Raw genomic sequence first — 20,132 nt, 5'->3', positions numbered from 1 at the left:
TTCCACCTTTCCACCTCCCGGTGTCTTCCAGGCCTGGAAACTCAGGCGGTTGGGTAGAGGTCTGCATCGCTGGCTGCTGATTGGAATACTCTACTCCATCAGCCTCACTCTCTGGAGGGTGGAACAACCCTCACGCCCACCCTGCGGCCCCTCTGCCTCCCCTCCGTGCATTCCGGAGCCCAGGAAGGACGGGGGATGAGAGCACACCCCGCTCCTCCCAGGTTCACCCTCTTCCCAGGTAAGCGCGCCGTCCTCCCGGGTCTCTGCTCGCCCCGGCCGAGATGTCGGGACTTGTAATTGTCGGGCAGCCTCGAGGGCGGACAGAAAAGAAAGGTTTTTATACTTTGCTGGTGGAGGGCTGGGTTTTTGAGTTCAGACAGGTTCCGAGGCGCTCTCTGGCTGCGCGGGCTTTGGAGTGACAAGACTTCGGACTTGTTGCAACTCGTCCCCACACCCGCCCTCAGTCAGCTCTGCACCCGGTCCCGGACAGGCGCGGTCTGGGGCCGGAATAAGCTTCCCTCCGCCAACCTGACGCTCGCAGGTAACTCCCCCTCGCCTCTCCGCCCCTCCCCGCCCTCGCCGCTTCCTGGGAGGCAAACCTTCGGCGGCGGGAGCGGCGGCGCGCTGCTCGGGGGCGCTCCTGGCCGTAAGTGGGGCTCCCGGCCTCGGCGGGCGGGAGCCTGGAGGGCGCGGGGAGGGGGTTGCGGCAGGGCCCGGGGGCTGCACCCACCTGGGGCCGGCAGGGCACAGCGGAGGGAAAGGGACCTCCCTGGAAGCCCGCGCGGGCTCGGCAGTTCACCAGGGCGCACTGTGCCGTTTCCTCTGTCTTGCCTACTTTTCTTTTATTATCGTGTAGGAAGGAGTGAGTTGGGAAGTTTGAAAAGTTAAGTCTCGGGCGGGATGGGCTCGGGTTCCGCCAGGGACAGGAGCCGCCCACCGTGGACGTCGGATTTGTTTCCTCTTTCTTGCAGGAGTCCGCGGAGGACCCCCGGAGAGGAAGCCGGTAGAGAGGTTCTGGAAAGAGCCTCGTGGGAGGAAGTAAAAGGTGGAAGTGGAGGGGCGTGGGGGTTCACGGGAGGAAAAAAGTAAGGCGCTTAGGCTACAGAGGGGGCGTGGGTGTACTTTAGCTCTCGAGGGAGCAGCAGAACTCAAAAAGGAAGAAAAAGTTTTTCTTGACAAAATCTATTTTCTTATTTGTATCTGAGTCCGCTTCTGATTTTAGATTAGTCAAGACCTGTGCCTTTCAAACTTGGGTCGTCCTGAGCCTGGGTCTGTGTCCTCCATTAGCTCGCAAGGTGATTCTGGAACATACAGATTTGAGAACCATTGCTCTAAGTTGTGGTGGCCTTAAAATGAGAGTGCGACTAGAGGAGACTGCTCCTGAAAGGGACTTGGCGACTTTAGGCCTATCCTTTGCGACACGTTGGGAGAGTTATTGCCTGTATAAGGTGGGTGAGGAGGCAGACAGAGAATCTGCAAGGGTTAGTTGCTAGAGTCGTGGGTATGTAAAGAGACAATAGTGCTTTATAGGGAGGAGACAGGGAGGTTATGGGAACACAGGATAGCATGCTGACTGTGCCTGGAGTGACGAGGTTATAGGATATAGGATCGCCCACCCAGGAGTGGAGACAAGAACTAAAGAGGCTGGAACACTAAGAAAAAGACATGCTGGTGGCAAGCGGTCAAGGCTAGACTATGATGTCCAACAGCTCGTTTCCAGATTCCCACTTGTAGACATTTTGCCAGTTACTGGCAGGCACCTCCCCTCTTTCCCTTTCTCATCCCCAACAAATGCAGGAGCCCCAGGGAAATCCATGACTGTGGCTGAATCAGTCCTAACAAGGAGCCAGAAAGGGGACGGTGATGAAAGGACTTAGAAGAGAAAGCTGGTCTTCTTGGTTTTTCAAAATAACTGAAGAATGAGGATGGTGTGAAACAGGATGCAGTGGGGGTGGGGTGAGTCTTTGTTTTGTTTGTTTTCTCCTCCTCTTTCTACAGTTCCCAGGATGGTACAAAGCCCCACACCTCCCAGTTCCAGATTCCACCCCCTTGATTTTGGGGTTAGGGCTCACGTGGTGCACACACATATTCAGGGTGCTGGCTGCACCCTGCAGAGCCTGCCTGAGGGGCTGGGTGGATCCTGCCTTTAAAGCTGGCACATTCTAGACCGCAGATGCTCAGAATTTATTGTGGGAAGCATCAGCAGTTGAACAGTTGCTGAAAGGGATTGCGTAGATGGAGACGAACCACACCTCTGGTGCTGACTCAGTGATGTCTTTTCTGATTACTCTCCAGAGATTATTACTTTAACGATAACTAACTAAAGTCTTTTGGGATGGGTTAATTAATTTTATTATTCTCTCTGTTATATCCCCTCCTGCTACCATATCCCCTTACAGTTTATGGGGGAGGTTTGTGCATTGAGTGTTTTACTGACTGTGGCTTAACTCACCCTGCGGCGAGTCACTCGCCTGTTTCCCATTCAATTACATTGTACCATAGTGAGTTTCCAAGATGGCGCGTTGTACTTGAAGTCTGCAGAGGCTTATGGTGAAACTATGATCCCAGTAAAGCAGGCCTCTTCTGTAGCATAAATCTGGTTAGAGACCTTTTGAAAAGGCCCGCTTAGCTTAATTTAATTAACTAATTATTTATAAAGTTACAAGTTGTCCTTGTTTAGCTAGTTAGGTAAGTTTGCATGTCTCTCCCTCTGGAACTTGCAAAATATGAGTGTTCAGGATGTTTCACCATTCAGAGAGTCTCTTAAGCACAATGTTACTGTTAATTTTGAAATGTACTTTTGTTCATTTAATTATTTCTGATCTGGAAGTGGGATGTATTTTAGAACTTTGTTGGTGAAGTTGTCGTTTGACAATCAGAATACATTTCCCCCTTATCTTCATGGCCCCCCCCCCCCCCATGGAAAAAGAATTCTAAGTGATGGTTATGGATTTTAAGGATACCGTGGATTAAATGTTATACACATAACACCTAAGCTCCATCAAGAATTAAATCTACCAACATTTCTCTGAGAAAACGTGCTGGAGCCTCCAAGTGGAGCTTCCTTCCTACTGAGGTGGGTCAGTGGGCATTGGCACTGTTTCAAGGTCTCTCTCCCAGCCCACAAGGGTGGGGTAGAGTTCCAGGGTGATTGGCACCAACAATCACTAACCATTGTTGGCGTCTGAGTACTGTGGGCTGCTGACACAGGAGCTGGGGAAATGGCAGGCTCCAGTAGAAATGGTATAGGTGGAGGTGGAGTGTGATGGGAGCAAGTTAGCTCCAGGATTGGGGGGGAGGGTTTGTTAAGAGGTCAAGAGGTTGGCATATACAGGAAGTAGGGGTGGGAGATGAGGGAGGCAAAAGATGTTTTCAGCAGTTATGACGCTGTGAGGAAGATGAGCCTGTGTTAGAGAGATGATCCAGATAGAAAAGATATTCACCCATTGGGCACATCTCTGTTGGGAAGTGCTTGAATCACATGATCGTGAATGATATGAGGAACCCTTTCCTCTGGGGACATCTAATTACTACCCAGTTTGTATTTTCACACAGTCCTTAGGAGTGAGGCCAGATGTTCCCTAAAGGCACATACGGTTTGTCTTTTGAGCTATATGTAATTTGTAGACTGCACCATCCCTGGGGAAGGTAAGGTAGTAATGGTCAGCTTCGTGAGTACTGGCATAGGGTCAGGTGCAATCCCCAAGTTACTGTAAGAGACCCATTTTAAAGAGTTTGTACAAAAGTATGCAGTCATGGTATCTAAAGGCTATTACTTTATGCTCTTGTACTCCATCCATTCATTAAAAATAGAGAGAGAGAGAGTGAGAGAGGGAGAAAGAGAGAGACTGTTGTGCACTGAGTGGTGTGTTCTACTCTGGGGATATGAAGGTTACAAGATACTGTTCCTGGATCTTAGGAAGCTCACAGTCATGTATCTAATAATCATTTTAAGTACAAACAGAAATTAGTGGATCGGGTCCATTTACTTAGTATTTCTTTCATATACTGAAGCTCCCAGCAGATATTGTATATGTTCCTTAATCATTTGTGAAATTGAACAGTAGAAGACCTGAGTTAGTTGTGTTTTTGGACAAGGTTCTTAAGTTCTGTTGGCCTCTCAGGTTTTTCACTGGCATTGTGAAGGGTTTGGACTACATGATCACTAGCGCGTCCCATTCTGCTCTGAAATTCTCTATGATCACTTCTTACTGAGGGTACCATAAGGTGTCCCCAAAGTATCACTGGGAAGCTCATTATTTCCACTTCTGTTGTTAAATTTTCATTTCAAAGGGTTTTAGTTCTCTATTTGTCATGAGGTCGCTTCTCTGATTCTATAAGCATTACTCACTTGGGGAAGAAAAGACAGTTTTCAAAGCACTAAACAGTGGCATCTTCCTCCTCAATGGCTCTAATAGCATCAAATACCCAACATGAGCTGTTTGTCTGGGCTGTCATTTATACACATGCACAAGCAATTTATATACATGCACAAGCAATGATGGCTTTAATTCTTAACGGCATGTTGCTCCAAATACTTAGTCTCATCTGACTCATTCAACAGCTGTTTCCTGCTGTTTTAAAACAATTGTCTTTTTCTCAAATAAATGTAACTTCTGAATTATTTGTTAGAGAAGGGCGAAACAAAGCTCAGTTGTTTTTAGAGTAAGGAACTATTGATGAGACTGACAGTGTTCCCCAATGACTCGTTTTTTCATCTCAACCCTTCCTTTCCTTTCTTGTCTTGTATTGTCCCTTTATTCTTTCGTCCAATCTTATCTTTTCTGGCCTCTCTTTGTCCCTTCTTGTTCCTTGTCTTCCTTTTCCTCCCCTGTGCTACTCTTCTCTTCCCTTTCTTTCTTTTCCTCTGCTTCCTTACCCTTCTTTACTCATCTCTTCTCATCCTTTCTCTTGTCTTCTTTTCCTACCTCATCTTTCATCTTTTCTTTTTCCTTCTCTTCCATTTCCTACCTCTATTTATTTGTCTATTTCTCCATCTCTTTACTTATTTATTTATTTATCTATTTATCTTTCTTTATTTCTATCTGTCATCTCTATCAGTACAGTTCTCTACTTCGGTACATTGTATGTTTCTAAAAAAATATATAAAAGTGAAATTATATGAAAAATCAAACAACAAATATATATCACAAGGGGGATTATAGTCTCTAATAGCTAAAATATATTGTAAATAAAATTGCCAGTTACACTTTGAATGTTAAATACAGTATTCAACAGTACATTTCTAGAATTTTATACAATTTTTAAAAGATTTCTTCTTTTCCCTCACAATGGCACACATGTACAGTGATTCTCTGATTAAAGCTAAAGATTTGCCTGTTTTGGCACATCCAGAGATTTCCATCTTTTCCTTGATTATATTCAGTTATACACATTTTATCCCTAACATAAAGACTGTCATTTTTTCATTTTCCTAAAACTTATAAAATAAGTTCAATTTGCAATAAAATATTCAGATAAGAGTGCAAACAACACAGAAGCGTAATGATGTTTTGAAACTGCATAGTGAGATGCTGATAGCCTCCCTGTGTGGTTAGTTGAGATATTTGTTAATTGTTAATTATTAAAGACTAGATTTATCACAGAAAAGCTACTTTGAGGGTCAGTGTCCAATGTGGAAAAGTTCAAAGGTCAAAAGAACTAACTAGGGGACCACTTATGCATATAATCAAACCTTTAAATAACTCAGTAGGGTGCTGGCCCTGTGGCCAAGTGGTTAAGTTTGAGTGCCCTGCTTCAGTGGCCTGGAGTTTCCCCAGTTTGGATCCTAGGCACGGACATGGCACTGCTCGTCAAACCATGCTGAGGTGGCGTCCCACATAGCACAACCAGAAGGACCTACAAGTAGAATGTACAGCTATGTACTGGGGGGCTTTGGAGAGAAGAAGAAGAAAAAAAAAGAATACTGGCTATAGATATTAGGTCAGATGCCAATCTTTAAAAAAAAATCTCAGTAGGAAAATGATATTAAAGAAAATTAAAATTACAACATATATCTGTAATTTCTATGGCTATTAATGTCAGACAAAAAGCATCAGTCCATATACATTGAAAGTAATACAGAAGTGCTTTATTGCAAAAGCATTTATTTGGGCAATACTAGGCCAGTTCTTGTACATTCATGTCTAAAGATATTCTCTGAGAAATCGGTCACCTCTGGCACATAGTCAAAGCTTTGATTCAGAGCCCTCTTATTAATATAGGGTCTTCAAAATATTTTAAATTCTGTATTTTGTTTATGGAGTAGATTTACTCCCATTTAGCAGGTTAAGTCTTGTATGTAGAAGAGTTAGAACAAGAAGCTTTAAAGGAAAAGAGCGTAAAATCTCCCCAGGGCCATCGGATGCTGTTATGATTCCCTAGAAAGTTGAGACAGGAGCCCTTGAGTATCTTAAGCAGGTGTGTGCATGTATCACACACAGAGAATAAATGACTTGATAAAATCATTAATTATTTGAGTTAAAGAATAATTATTATCTTTGATTTTAATGTCACAGTGTAGTGATACCATTATTGGGGGGAGACCCCAAATAATTCAGTTTATTTTATGTATTGTGAATGCGAGTAATTTTCTAGATTTGTATAGAGGATGGTTAAAACTGAAACAAAGAGAGAATAGTTTCAGATAATGTAATCAGTGATAACACCCTGGGAAGAGTGCTAAGGTCTTTCCACTGAAGAATGTATGTTGTGGGGCCAGCTTGGTGGCACAGCAGTTAAATTTGCACGTTCTGCTTCAGTAGCCCAGGGTTTGCCAGTTCGGATCCTGGGTGTGGACCTACACACCGCTTGTCAAGCCATGCTGTGGCTGGCGTCCCACATAGAAAATAGAGGAAGATAGGCACAGATGTTTGCTCAGGGCCAGTCTTCCGCAGCAAAAAGGAGGAGGGTTCATGGTGGATGTTAGCTGATCTTCCTAAAAAAAAGAAAAAGAAAAGAGTGTGTGTTGTTGTAGGAATTGCTAAATGCTAGCCACATCTTTCATGGAAAAGGTAAGTTGAGACTAAGAGAAGAGCCCTGCCTTTGAAATCAGTTAGAACTCTGAGCAGCACAGGAGTTAAAAGAACAAGATTTACAAACCTGTACACAGGTACACACACAGTAAATTGTGCATAGCAGAAAGTTCCCAGGGATAGCCATGATACCATCGTGTGGCTGTGCTATCTCCTCCTCCTTCGCTGTTACACTGTCAAGGGCCTTAAGGTCAAATGAAAGCGAAACGATGGAGCTAGCAGGTGCATTTGCTGGTTCAGGTCTGCTTTGGGCAACTGTGCCTGGAGTTTTGTAAACATCAGCTTTGTCTCGGTCATTACAGTCTCCAGGTTAGATCCAGGGTCAGAGGAATTCAGCACGGCTATGAAGCCAGATCTCAGGGCACCAGGTAACCGCTTATACGTAACCCACAAGACCTATCTATACAAATCCAGCCGCATTTTACATATTGTAAAAATGTATTTCTTTATACCTTACTGGATAACTTCCGTGTGTGCAAGTATTCTGTAATCAAGTTAGAGAAGACAATGAGGAAGCTTATTTAGAAAAAAATAAAAGGTTTAAATTACTCTGAGCTAGTTTTCTAGTCAGAATTCTTTTGGAATTTCTGGGCGAAAATAAAAGAAAAGCACATTATTTCCTGAGCAGGCTTGATTCAAAGTGAATCCTTAGGGAAAAGACTAATAAAGAATTGCTAAACCTTGGTATTATTTTAGATGCTCTGATTATTTATGTGGATCTCTTTACAAATTGAAACTAAAATCTTTCTAGGTTAGATATATTATTAACAGTTAATATTTTTTGACATTTTAACTAAATAAATTTACATCCATTTGTACAATTTCCACAACATTGTTACCGTCTTTAAACCTCAAGTTTTTAATAGTCCAGGATTGCTTTTTTGCTGCTAAATATATATAACACTTTGACTTTTATTTTTTTGAGGAAGATTAGCCCTGAGCTAACATCCACCACCAACCCTCCTCTTTTTGCTGAGGAAGACTGGCCCTGAGCTAACATCCATGCCCATCTTCCTCTACTTTCTATGTGGGATGCCTGCCACAGCATGGCTTGACATGTGGTGCATAGGTCCGTGCCCAGGATCTGAACTGGCAAACCCCAGGCCTCCGATGCAGAGTGTGCAAACTTAACTGCTGGGCCAGTGGGCCAGCCCCAACACTTTGACTTTTGATAGCTGTTCCCAGCATACCTAAGCAAAACGCATTTTCTTAAGACATTTTGTTTTCAAACTTTCACCTTTTCCTAGATGAAGCACACTTTGTTAGATGTATTTGGAAAGCGACTTTAATAGTTCATATTGGAGCACAGATTTATTCAATTTTCCTTCAGCACCTGTCCCTTTATAAATGTCAACGTCTACCAAGGTTGACTCTTTGTTGTTTTAAATGGACTCAAAAGGTGGGACAAGAGTGCGTATGACACATGTTCCGCATTTCACTCCATGATCCCCTTGTTGCCTATGGTGTTCTTGTCTAGATATATCATGTCTTTGTTATAAATTATGCTAAGGTTCTGAAACTGAAATTGAAAGATCCTGAACACTACTTCCTGTGGTATCCAAGGAATTGTGGAGAGGTGTCGTGAAGTGGGGAGAAGGAGAGGCAAGATGAGTGAGGGGATGGGTATGTAGATCGATCGATTGATCGATCGATCAGTCCCCAGTTATTTCTCCCTTATGATTACACAGTGAGGGAAGGTTCCAACATACTTGTAATATAAGTCAATAGGCCTTATCCAAGACAGCACTGGTGCTCAGGATATGGAATAACCAATATGACAGAGTCCTGATAATTAGACTACACCAGCTGGTGACCTTTGAGGACCTTCCATTCTAGTGAGGAGGATATAGGCAGTGGCAAGTAAATAAATACTTTAATTATTTTACATAATGAGAAGGGCTGTAATTTAAATAAAGCTGACTGATAGAACTAAGCATGGCAGAGAAGGTGGGTTCTCTTTAAAATGGGTAGCCTGGAGGACCTCTCTAAGGAGGTGAGATAGAAGTAAGATAGGAATGAAAAGAAGGAGCGTTCTAGGCGGATGACACAACTAGAGCAAAGGTCCCAAGATGGGAATTAACTCAGCATGTTAAATGTAAAAAACAAAATGTGTTAGATGTTCAGAGTAAGTATCCAGAAACCCATTGAATATATGAGTCTGGAGGCTGGGGGAGCGGTCAGGTCTGGAGATGTGTGAGTCATCTCTGGATATACAGATTTCCTTCTGTAAGGCTGGATGAGATCATCCTGGGGAGAGTATCGACAGAGAGGAATGAAGATAGAGAGGAGGAAAGCTCCCAAGCCCAAGCCCTGACAACAGGAAAATAAGTAGCTTTGATGGCATTTCTGGGAAATTCTTAGCCTTCTTCCCTAGAACCCAGCTTTGAAGACGTCTCAATAGTGATTTTCGGATACCACTGGCACTAACAATAGTCACTATTTAAAATCGTTTCCCCTAACATCTAGCATTCACAAGAGAAAAGTAGATCCTGATCCAGTTGTAAGTTTTACCTGCCTTTGGAATAGGGAGAAAGAGAGACTTCTTGAAACCAGAAGAATCTGGATTCATATCTGAATGATTGGATAAACTTAAGCCTTACACTACTTTGTTTTATCAAGTTGTAAAATATAGACTTTTAAACTTCTTAGGGCTGCTCTGGAATATATAGTTTACACCAATTTCACCTTAATGATAGACCAAACATCTATAATCATAATCCCTTTAAACACCCAATGAATCCTTTCTTCCTGCTGAAGTAAGCTGATAGAGTAACAGAACTGATACCAAAAACCAGGAGAAATGAGTCGTGCTTTACAGTTAATTTGCATCACTGCTTATGTTGAAAAATACAAGACTTAGAACGTCATTTCATTAAGATTAATTTAAATGCACAGAAACTATATGCAGAATGACTTTAACGTAATTTAACATTTCAAAATAGCAATTTTTAAGGGAATCCCCAAACAGCACTTGATAATATCTCTCTTCTTCTGGTGAAGTGCACATTTGAACTTAGCATTTATGTTTTTTGATAGACATCTATGGATTTATCTTTTACGTCCTCAATCGGTTTCTAATTATTCTTTTTAAAAGCCCTTTACAAATGGGTGATATACTATCAAAAAACTAACCTCCATTTGACATAAACAAAGACATACTTCAATCATAAAGAGTTCTGCATGGATATTATCATTTTTTAGAAGCTTATTCTTCAGCCTTTTTTGGCCTATCATCCTTTAATCAACTCTCATTCTGTTATATTGAGTTATTGAGGCAGCATATTATTAGCATGTTATTTAACAATTATGTACTGAGCCTTAAGAATTGTGCTAAACAGACATAATCTCCGCCATCTCAAAGTTTGTAATCTAGTGAAGAAGGTAGATGATACGTTTCAGTAATTCGTGAGAAGTAATGACACGGGTTGGGACAGCTGGGGGAGCTACTTCAGTGGCTCTAGTCCTCGCCCCTGAGAGTTAGGGATGACGCCATGTATCAGTGAGCTACGTACTGAGACCTCATTAAGTACATCCAGTTATTTTTATCTTTTCTTTCCTTTATGGTCCCTGTGCCCACAGAGCTTTAGTTTCTAGATGTTTTGTACTTGTTCGTGTGTTGCTCTGTAGGAATTATTACACTATTTTGTCTGCAGGGTTTTGAATCACCAATTACAGTCAACTTAGTACATGAATGAAAAAAGAGGAGGATATTTTAAAGTAAAAAATAACTATTGGGTTACTTCTTTTCAAAAATTTCTTTTTCTCCACTGCAAAGAATACATATTCATTGAAAAGCATTTGGTAAATACAGAAAAGTGTCAGAAGCTTTAAAAAATCCCCGACAGAACCACCACTCAAGACAACCACTCTACTTTTTTGCATCTGTGTTTTTCCGTTTGTTTTTGGGTGAGTTGTGTTTAATTGTAATTTCGCTCTTATGTGGTTTCCTAGCCTACTTGTTACTCGTATAACATCATAACATAAGCATTTTTACATGTTATTAAAAGTACTACAGGCAGCTTTTGACTTTCTTGTCTTTTCGTTTGAAAATGAGTGTATATAATGTTACTTATTTAACTTCCACAAGATGAAGCTGAGCTGTGAAGGCTGACTCAGGAGAGTCTGGGAATAGGAGGATAGTAGGCAGTTTCTTGTCACCCTACAGTAAGCAACACTCTTCTAACCACGTCCCTACTTCCAAGCAAAGTTAGCGAATTTGTCGGTATGGTAGACCTTTTCAGGTGGAAAAATATATATGTTCATAGAATTTTGAAGCAAAGGGTGCCCCCAGAACCCGATTTATTACACATTCTAGGACTCTGTCCAAAAATATGTCTTCTGTTTGATTACATCCAGAAAGAGGGTAGTAGGAAGAAAGTAAGAGAAAAGTAGAGCCTCATTAGTAAATAAAATCCTTCCTATGTTGCCACCTAACGATCTTTAGCAGTTTTTATGGCTGATATAGAATTGAGGCTTTTATCTCATTTAGTTCTCATAGAAGCCCTTTGCAGTCAATATTATAAATTTACCCATTTTCCTGGTGAGAATTGTAAGGCTTAGAGCCCTGAAATAACGTGACTGAGGTTTTACCACTAACATGTGCCAGAGCAGAATTCAAATCCTGGGCTGTCTTACCGCTGTGTCACTGAGCCAACCTGTGGTTTGTCATTTACCCCTTAAAATAATTCTTCTCCCCACATCATATAATTGACTACTACTCTTCTGTGTCTCTCTTAGCTTTCTCTGTGGACTAAACATTAAAATTTTTCAACTATTCTTCATGACATAATCTGCCTCGAGCCCTGCTCAATCCTGTACTGTACAGTTAATTTTTAATGTAAATTCAAACCTTTAAATGTATTATGTTTAATCTTGTTGATGTCGATTTATTATTTCCCCACTGTAAGATCATTTGGAATATTGATTCCAGTATCTAATGTATGTGCTCTTGTTCAATTCTTCAAACCGTGTCAATGTTTTTCTATGTATTCATCCAAATAATTGTTACACATGTTAACCAGGACCAGGACAAGATGGCACACTTTGGCACAGCACAAAATACAAACCCATCAGGATGACCTTTTCCCATTCACTGGAGCTTCTGGAATGCTAATATCATGATAGAATCCAATTTAGAAGTAGTTTAGGTGTTCATAAAAGAGTAATTTGCTTTAATTTCACTTGCATTTTAAGCCGTGCATAGAGTAATCCTCCATAATTAGACTATTGAGTATATGCTTTCTTAGTAAAGGGTTCATTGTTTATCCTACAAATTTCTCTACAGGAATTACTCAATAAATACTTCCAAATGACAGCGAATGATTATTTTCATATCATTAACATAAATTGGGGGCCTTTATATTCTCGTATCTGAACTGTGGTTTAGACTGAGGATGGCAAATACGTTGAATAACAGCCGAGACGAACAAACCCTGGAATTATTTTGGTAGGAGAGTTAGCCCATCCCCCAATTAAAAGAAATTAAGGAACCTAAGAAATGATTAGATATTGAGCAAATGGAGTTGTCATCTGGGATTTTTAAAATGAATTGGAGCTGTTTCGGTTTGTGCTTTTCCTAAATTTGATAAGATGGGTGATTTCATTGGTGATCCACATATGGGCTGTTTGTGCCCGGCACGCTGTGACTGAGTATGCTGTGTGTTCATACGTTCCTTGGCCCGCAGAAAATCATCTCTGTGCAAGTCTGTAATCTGTGCTATTGGGCCATTTTGTTATAAATGTCAGTGTGAAGCCAGCTTAGAATCTTTTAATAAATTTGGATGCCAAAGTTAGATATCAAATTGTACTTGACAGCTTGAGTATTATAGTGAATTTTTAATTTAATAGTAGCTTCTTAAATGTTTTAATTGCCATCTTAAATTTCTGGCAATCAAATTCAAAGTCAAACACAATCTTGGCCCCTAAAAATTTGAAGAAAAAAGAGATATATGATCTTTAACTCTTGTGGACCGTGGATTATGATTTGATAAGACAGATGTTCTAAAACAATCCTGTATGAAATTTTTCATCGTAGGTAGGTAGACATTTCAATGCACATCGTGGAGTCAGTAACTTCCCCCTCAAAAAAAGACTGATTTGTTTTTCTCAGTATTTGAAAGACTGTAAAATATTCTGTAATGAAATTTGCTTAATTTGGAAGTTATGTCAGAGGACTTATTTTATAGTATCACATAAACTAGGAGAAACTCTTGAAATCAGTTTTTATTTCTCTGGGATCTATCTTGAGAGTGCGGTCACCGCATCGTGTGTTAGTTGCCCATTTAGTTTTACGAATGAAATTACTAAACTGTTTTCCAGAGTGGCTAGTGAATTGAAATCTATTTTTTTATATCTTATTTTATATCCTTTGTATTTACAGATTTAACATTTGGCATTTATATTTTCCACAAATGACCCTAAAGATGCAACATGAAAGGCAGTTTGTAATGGTTTTGAGGCATGGATTTGAGTCACTTGTTTTATAAGGCTCTTTTTCTGGAGTGAGTCATTTACCTGGCAGATGAGCCTAGCGGTCTGGTCAGCTTTTACATCATAGCGAGGTTTTATTTTTCTCTACTTGTTAACTCTATCATGTGTTAAAAGAATATACTTTCTAGGAGTTTTTAATGGTTATTAATTAAATGGTGCTCATTTATATGTTTAAAGGCACACCACTTAATCCTGTCCTCAAATAAAGCCCTTCAAATGTTCAGAGGTTGAACTCTTGAGACACTGTTGTAAGTCTCTAACTAAATCCAGCTGCTATGTTATTGCAGTAGCCATTGATGCAAGCACCATTTCCTTGCTGTTCCCCATTAAAATTTGTTTGTAGATGCTTCCTTCACAAGTATCTCTTGTAAACAGCTCTTGTGAAAAGTGAATATCTCTAGACAGTGGTTAGAATATAGCCTCTCCAACAAGACAATGTCAAGTGTATTTATTTCTTAACTCTTGTACATGATTTCTCAACTTCAGTGCTCATGGCTGTTGTATTTTTCTGTGAGGTGTATTTCTGCGTTGTACCTGTATCTGGGATTGCTATTGGATTAGGCCTATAGTGTTTCACTTTTTTCTCATTTTCAGTTGTTTTTTACTTCATAATTAACTTTTCATCTCTCTTTCTGATTTTATTTTGTTTTTATAGTCCCTTTGATCTCTATGATTTCTCAGTTTACACATAGTTCAAGAATGAATTTTTTACAGTTGCAGAATATATATTTTCATAGATAAAGCTCAGAAACAAATACAGTTTTTTAAAGCACTTTATGCATTTTAACTTTGAAATAGGTAATAGGAGTTTAACATCATGCTATAGGAATTCAAAAGTTAAATTTTAAAAATTAAGAAACAAATGCTTAGAAAAGTTGGGATTTTTATGAGCAATCAGCAGTACCTACCATTTGTAACAATTACACACAATTGATGTGATGTTCATGTAATCACTGGATGCCTGTTCCTTCATGGACTGGAATTATCAAATGAAAACCACACCTCACTAAACCTTAGGGAACTCTGCTTTAATCAAATGAATTAATTCTATCAAGCAAATGAAAACCGTATTCTTTGTTAAAAATGAGTATTATGTGCAAAAGAGAACTTTAATGAACACTTAAGAAGTCATTAATTAGTAGTATGATATCATGCATATGAAGTGAACAACTTAATGAAGATTTCTCAACCCTTGGCACTGTTGACATTTTGGGCCAGATAATTCCTTAATGTGGGTGGCTCTCCCGTGCATTGAAGGATGTTTAGCAGCATCCCTGGCCTCTACACGCTACATACCAGTAGCATACATCCCCACAAATCCTTACAATTAAAATGTCTCCAGACATTGTTCCGGGGGAGGGGCAAACCTCCCCTGTCGAGAACCACTGAACTTGAATAAAATATCATTAGGAAAAAGATGGCGCCTTACACAATGCTTGAGAAATTTACGAAAGCTTCAGCATTGCATCCCCAGTGCATGTTGATAAATTAAGCTAATTTCAATTAGGTAATAAAAGAAACATTTTTATTTCTCCATACCAGAGATCTCACGCTAGCAGACAGGCTTGGTGTTCCTCCTTCTGCCCATGAAGGAGGAAGGACATGTTTCTGCAGAGCTCCACCATAATACCATGTGGGGCAGGAAGACTGTTTTCCCAACTCGGACACTGCATCGCCGAGCCTGGGTCACCCCTAGGATCCAGGGACAGTTCTAGTTGCCTAGGCTTGGATCAAGTTGTGACTCAAGCTGAGGGATCTCCAGAAGACCGAAAAGAACATCTTCTGTTTTTATTCTTATATCAGAGTCAATCTTTAGGCTTTCTATACTGTTAGCCTTTCTTTGTAAAAGTTCTGAGCCTGGGGATGGGGACAGGATTGTTTCCACTGAAATAGTAAAGCCAACCACCCTTTATTTTCTTTGTTCCTCAGCTCTGCCTTGCCATCTTCTGGATCTTTTCTGACCCCATCCCCCACAGCAAAATTCATGGCCATAGTGTCCATTCCTTCATGACTTCTCTGTGTGATTTGTGACTCTTATACCTTTTGTGCTAAGGAGTTAATAAATGGTAATAACTTCCTGGATTACCCTCCCAAGTCGAATTTGAATTTTGGTCGGCTTGAGACCAAAAAGGCTGAGTTAAGTGGAAAATTCAAAATTAGGGCAGGGCCACTGACAAAGACATTTTTGGTCAGATTAGCCCTTTTGTGCTCTTGCGCATCCTGGAGTTGTACTTTGTTTGAATTCAGACAATGGAGATCATGACTTCAAAAGACTGAAAGTCCCTGATTTAGTTGAGATAAAATCCAGTCCCGTATCTCCAACAGTGCATGATTCAATGAATAGCATTTTGTGGGCTTTGTGAGGGATGGAGTGTGAACTTGGATAGGCAAATTTTGACTCTTAGGAGAGATCTGAAGTATCTTTGATGTCTTAAATTTCTTCATCGCCTATATGTTGTCAAGCCATCAAATCTCACTTCTTGCTTTGAACCCTCTCTTGAATATTCTTGTCACTCTTCACTGGGTATTTGAATGCTGAATGACTCTTCTAGCTACTCATCTCTCCTCCATTCCCCTGATGCTGCCTGACTAATTGTTTTATACACAGGTTTTGCTGAATCTCAAAAATCTCCTTTGTCTGGTCACACTTGGCTCCATCATGTCTATTCAACTTTATCTTCTCTCCTAGTAAAAGGAGCTTGCTTCCCGACAGGCCAAGTGTTTTTTTGCTAACTCTTGAATGTCAAGCTGATACCTGCTCTGTGCTTTTGCTTATGTTTTTCATTCTGGTGTGGAATGAAAATATTCCTTCTTGCTGCCTGGTCATATTCTAACTTGCTGCCCCAGCTTCAGCTGGAGCCCACCTCCTGCACAGGGCTATCTATAACTCGTGTATTCCATACTGAGATCTACTTGCTTTCATTCTGAAAGCATTGACTGTAGGCAGTACTCATTTTGGCCCTTAGAAATATATGGCTTTGTTCAAAGTGATAACAAATGGTTTTGTGTATACATTTTGTCTCTTCAACTAATTAATAAATTCCTGGAAGGCAAGTGTTTTGTGCTTTTTGTATTTCATGAGTAATATGCATGACAAGTGCTCAGAAAAGACTTGTATTAATGGCTGACCAGACATCAAAAAGGCTTATAGAAACTGATACTGCCACGTATAGTCGCAGACTACAGTTAAGATGGATGAACTTCTGGAGATCAGAGAAGGAAGGTGTATTTCCTGAGGTGAGAAACTGAAAGCAGAGGTAACTTAGAAGAGGAAAATCAACTAGCAGTCTGTAAAAGTAAATCTGTTTAGCTTATCTGTGATAGATATGTTAGTTACGGTGCAATGAATACCATTTTGGGTATGAAATGCATGTCATATTGAGCTACTGGTAGTAGAAATGAGTAAATGTAAAAATAATAGTTGACAGATATCATAGAACATTTATTATAGAAATCTGATCTTAATTTCCTTCTTTTCAGACATCCAGATACCTCTCGTCGCTGCACAAATGGACATTTGAAAGCACTGTTGTCAAACTCTTGCGAGCATGGAGACCTCATCGGTGCTGTCCTCACTGAACGATGAGTGTAAATCAGACAATTACATTGAACCTCACTACAAGGAATGGTATCGAGTGGCTATTGATACACTGATTGAACATGGGTTAGAAGCATATCATGAATTTCTTGCCAAGGAACGAGTCTCAGACTTTCTAGCTGAGGAAGAAATTAATTATATTTTGAAAAATGTCCAGAAAGTTGCACAAAGTACGGCACAGGGTACTGATAATTCCTGTGATGACACCTCATCTTCAGGGACTTACTGGCCCATTGAATCTGATGTAGAAGCTCCAAATCTTGACTTAGGCTGGCCGTATGTGATGCCCGGACTCTTAGGGGGGACCCATATAGAACTCCTCTTTCATCCACCAAGAGCACACCTACTTACAATCAAGGAAACTATTCGGAAGATGATAAAAGAAGCAAGAAAGGTAATATTTCTATTTCTAAATGAAATATTTGAAACATATGAAAAAGCACCAAAGTAGTATAACAGATATGTATTTTAAGAGAATCTTTATGTGTGTGGATCACACCTATGATTTTTAGGAAATATACATATGGATGCATAGGAAAGTTGTGCTTCCCATGGATCACATGTATCTGAGAGAGTGGTGTTAGGTCCCTGCTGAAAGTGGAGATTTCCTTCTCTTCATAATGTACATACACCCATGAGAACTTCTGCCCCCTAAGGTAAGGCGTGTGGACTGCGAAGATAATGATTTGACATATTCATAAATCCATAGCATTTCAGCTTCCCTTGGTCTCTGAAAAGAAATATGTTGCAGGTAAATCTGGTGAATTTTTCTTTATTCTCAGCAGGACTGAGCCCCAGTTCTTGCTCTGCATATAGTTTATGCTACTAAATAAACCATAGATTTATTTATTTCCTGAGTTTTGTGGGAACAGTATAAAATTAGGCATAACAGTGTAAAATTCTCAAGTAAGGTCCTGAGGTGCTTAACATTTTAGGGCCTCACTGCTCTTTATTAAATATTTATATTGGCTTGTAAATCTCAGAAATCCTATTTTGGAGCTGAGCTGTAACTGTAGAAATTTTCTTTTAATCAATCAAATGAAAGGTATTGAGAGTTTTCTGTGCGCTCAGCAGCAGGAGGGGCTCTGTGGAGACTACAACCCAATTTCCTAAGCTCTTGGTTGAGCTCAACCTAAGGTTTTAAAATGTGTAGACAAAAAGTTATGATTTTTGACTAAAAGTATCTATTTCTTAGTTACTGATATTATGCAATATAGAAATTTACGTCTAAAAGGGACCTGAGGATGTTGATTTCTTCCATGTCAACAAGACACAGAAATGCTTGAAAAGCATACTTTTATGAAGTACAGAAATATAAGGCCCTTGAAATCCATAGCAACATGGTAGTTTGCGAGATAGGCAACTAAAAGCTTCGCCGTCCTGTCAGGAAGACGCAGTGTTCTGAGGCTAATGTCAAATGTAGGCTTTTGCAAAAATAAGGTGATTTTTTCCCCCCAAGCCTTTTGAGCTCAAATAACCTGAGTTTTTAGCTCTTAACTCCTTTAGCAGGATTATATTAAAGAAAGTACGAATCTATTCCAGTTGTTAAAAATCAGCTATAGAGTCAGGTACACGGTAGGTATGCAGACTTTATGGAATGAATTGAACTGTCAGTTCAATTTCCCAAATTGAACCATGAGTATTTTTAAAACTGTACTATCCGATGCTTTCTGAACACATTATGCAATTATATTCTGTAAAACAGCAGAACAAAAGTCAAGCAGATAGATGAGTCCTTGTAAAGGTAAAATAACAAATATCAAGTACTAACATTTGCTAATTTCTGTTTGGGAGACAATATGTTTTTGAATCACAAATGTTATCTCAAAATTGAAAACTACATCAGTGAAGATTAATGTTATTATTATGGTAAACTTAGTAGTTATGAATTCATCACCCGACACACAGCTCGTTTCCTCTGGAGCATTGCTTTTCTGTGATGTGAAATGAAATTCAGGAGATATCATTAGTTCTTGGGCCAGCACTCAACTGGAAACTGAACATTAGTCATGACGATCTGATGTGTTTTTCTTTCTAATGTAGCAGCCATTTATTTCCTGAGCTTCTAAAAGCAATATCCTCTGCCTGGTCGTTGTCTGCTGGGAATTCCCACTGGCATTAGCAAGCTGAGGAACTTGAAGTCCATACTGTAAAACCATGATGTAATGTTGTGCTTCTCTTCAACGTGGCATAAAATAAGAAAGAGACTTTTGCCTTTATTCAATCTGTATATACATATCCAAGCTGAATTCAAGGAAAGAGAATTAGTTGAACTTTGTAAATTGAGAATATTGCGATTGAATGTAAGTCATGACACATAGCTTAGTGGTTTTTTCCCCCCAAAAGCATTGGAGAATGCATTAGTTTCTACCCATATACAGTAAATATTGAGGTCAAATGGGCTGTATGTGGATGGAATATGTATTTCTCAAGTGTTTTGGAAATTTCTTCTTATGTCACTATGTTTATTTAAAGATTTTTGAAGGATCCAGTACTCCAGAAAAGAAAAAGTTATTAACCTAATTTTTACAAAATTTTAGACTATTTAGCCCATAACCAGACATGGGCCTGTGAAAAATTTTAAAATACGAAGAGCAAATATTATTAGGAAATAAAAGCTTCTCAGAACACTTTGCTTTTTAGACAGTAAGCATGGTTTTCCTGACTATCATTGACTCAGCAGATAAATCAGATTCGTATAATCCTTCAGAAGCAATGGAGGCCTATTAGTTATCAGGGTAAACTTTCTGTTTTGGAACCATTTTCAGAAGACAGATTTTCTTTATTGGTAACTCTCAATGAATCATCGTGGCATTATAAAGAGGTTGATCTTTTTTTCATGAAGTGTTTGAATGATGTATATTTTAAGGGATAGAATAAAGTTTCTTGCCTCCAGATTTCTCAGGGAGATTCTTTCAGTAATCAGAATTATGATTCCAAAACTCTGGAGATGTGAGGCCAAAGAAGCAGGACTAAGAACCAGCAGAGCAGAACCCAGGAGGCCATCTCAG

At 39.8% G+C, this 20,132-nt stretch overlaps 1 protein-coding gene across 3 annotated transcripts in view; it reads left to right on the top strand.

Annotated features, from left to right (window-relative positions):
• Positions 1–544: 544 nt before the first annotated feature.
• The window catches only part of FAM83B (family with sequence similarity 83 member B), a 77,833-nt gene continuing 58,245 nt past the window's right edge, over positions 545–20,132 (top strand). The window contains exons 1-3 of one of the 3 annotated variants that reach the window (XM_070514700.1): positions 592–646; positions 972–1,045; positions 17,004–17,515. In XM_070514700.1, coding sequence (XP_070370801.1) covers positions 17,072–17,515 — 444 coding nt within the window. In that variant the 5' untranslated portion in view covers positions 592–646; positions 972–1,045; positions 17,004–17,071. The other 2 variants (XM_014851758.3, XM_070514699.1) reach the window with 2 other exon arrangements.

Source organism: Equus asinus, chromosome 8, assembly GCF_041296235.1.
Source record: "Equus asinus isolate D_3611 breed Donkey chromosome 8, EquAss-T2T_v2, whole genome shotgun sequence".
Lineage (NCBI taxonomy): Eukaryota > Metazoa > Chordata > Mammalia > Perissodactyla > Equidae > Equus > Equus asinus.
The sequence above is the reverse complement of the archived record's forward strand: the minus strand, read 5'-3'. Positions and strand labels throughout refer to the sequence as shown.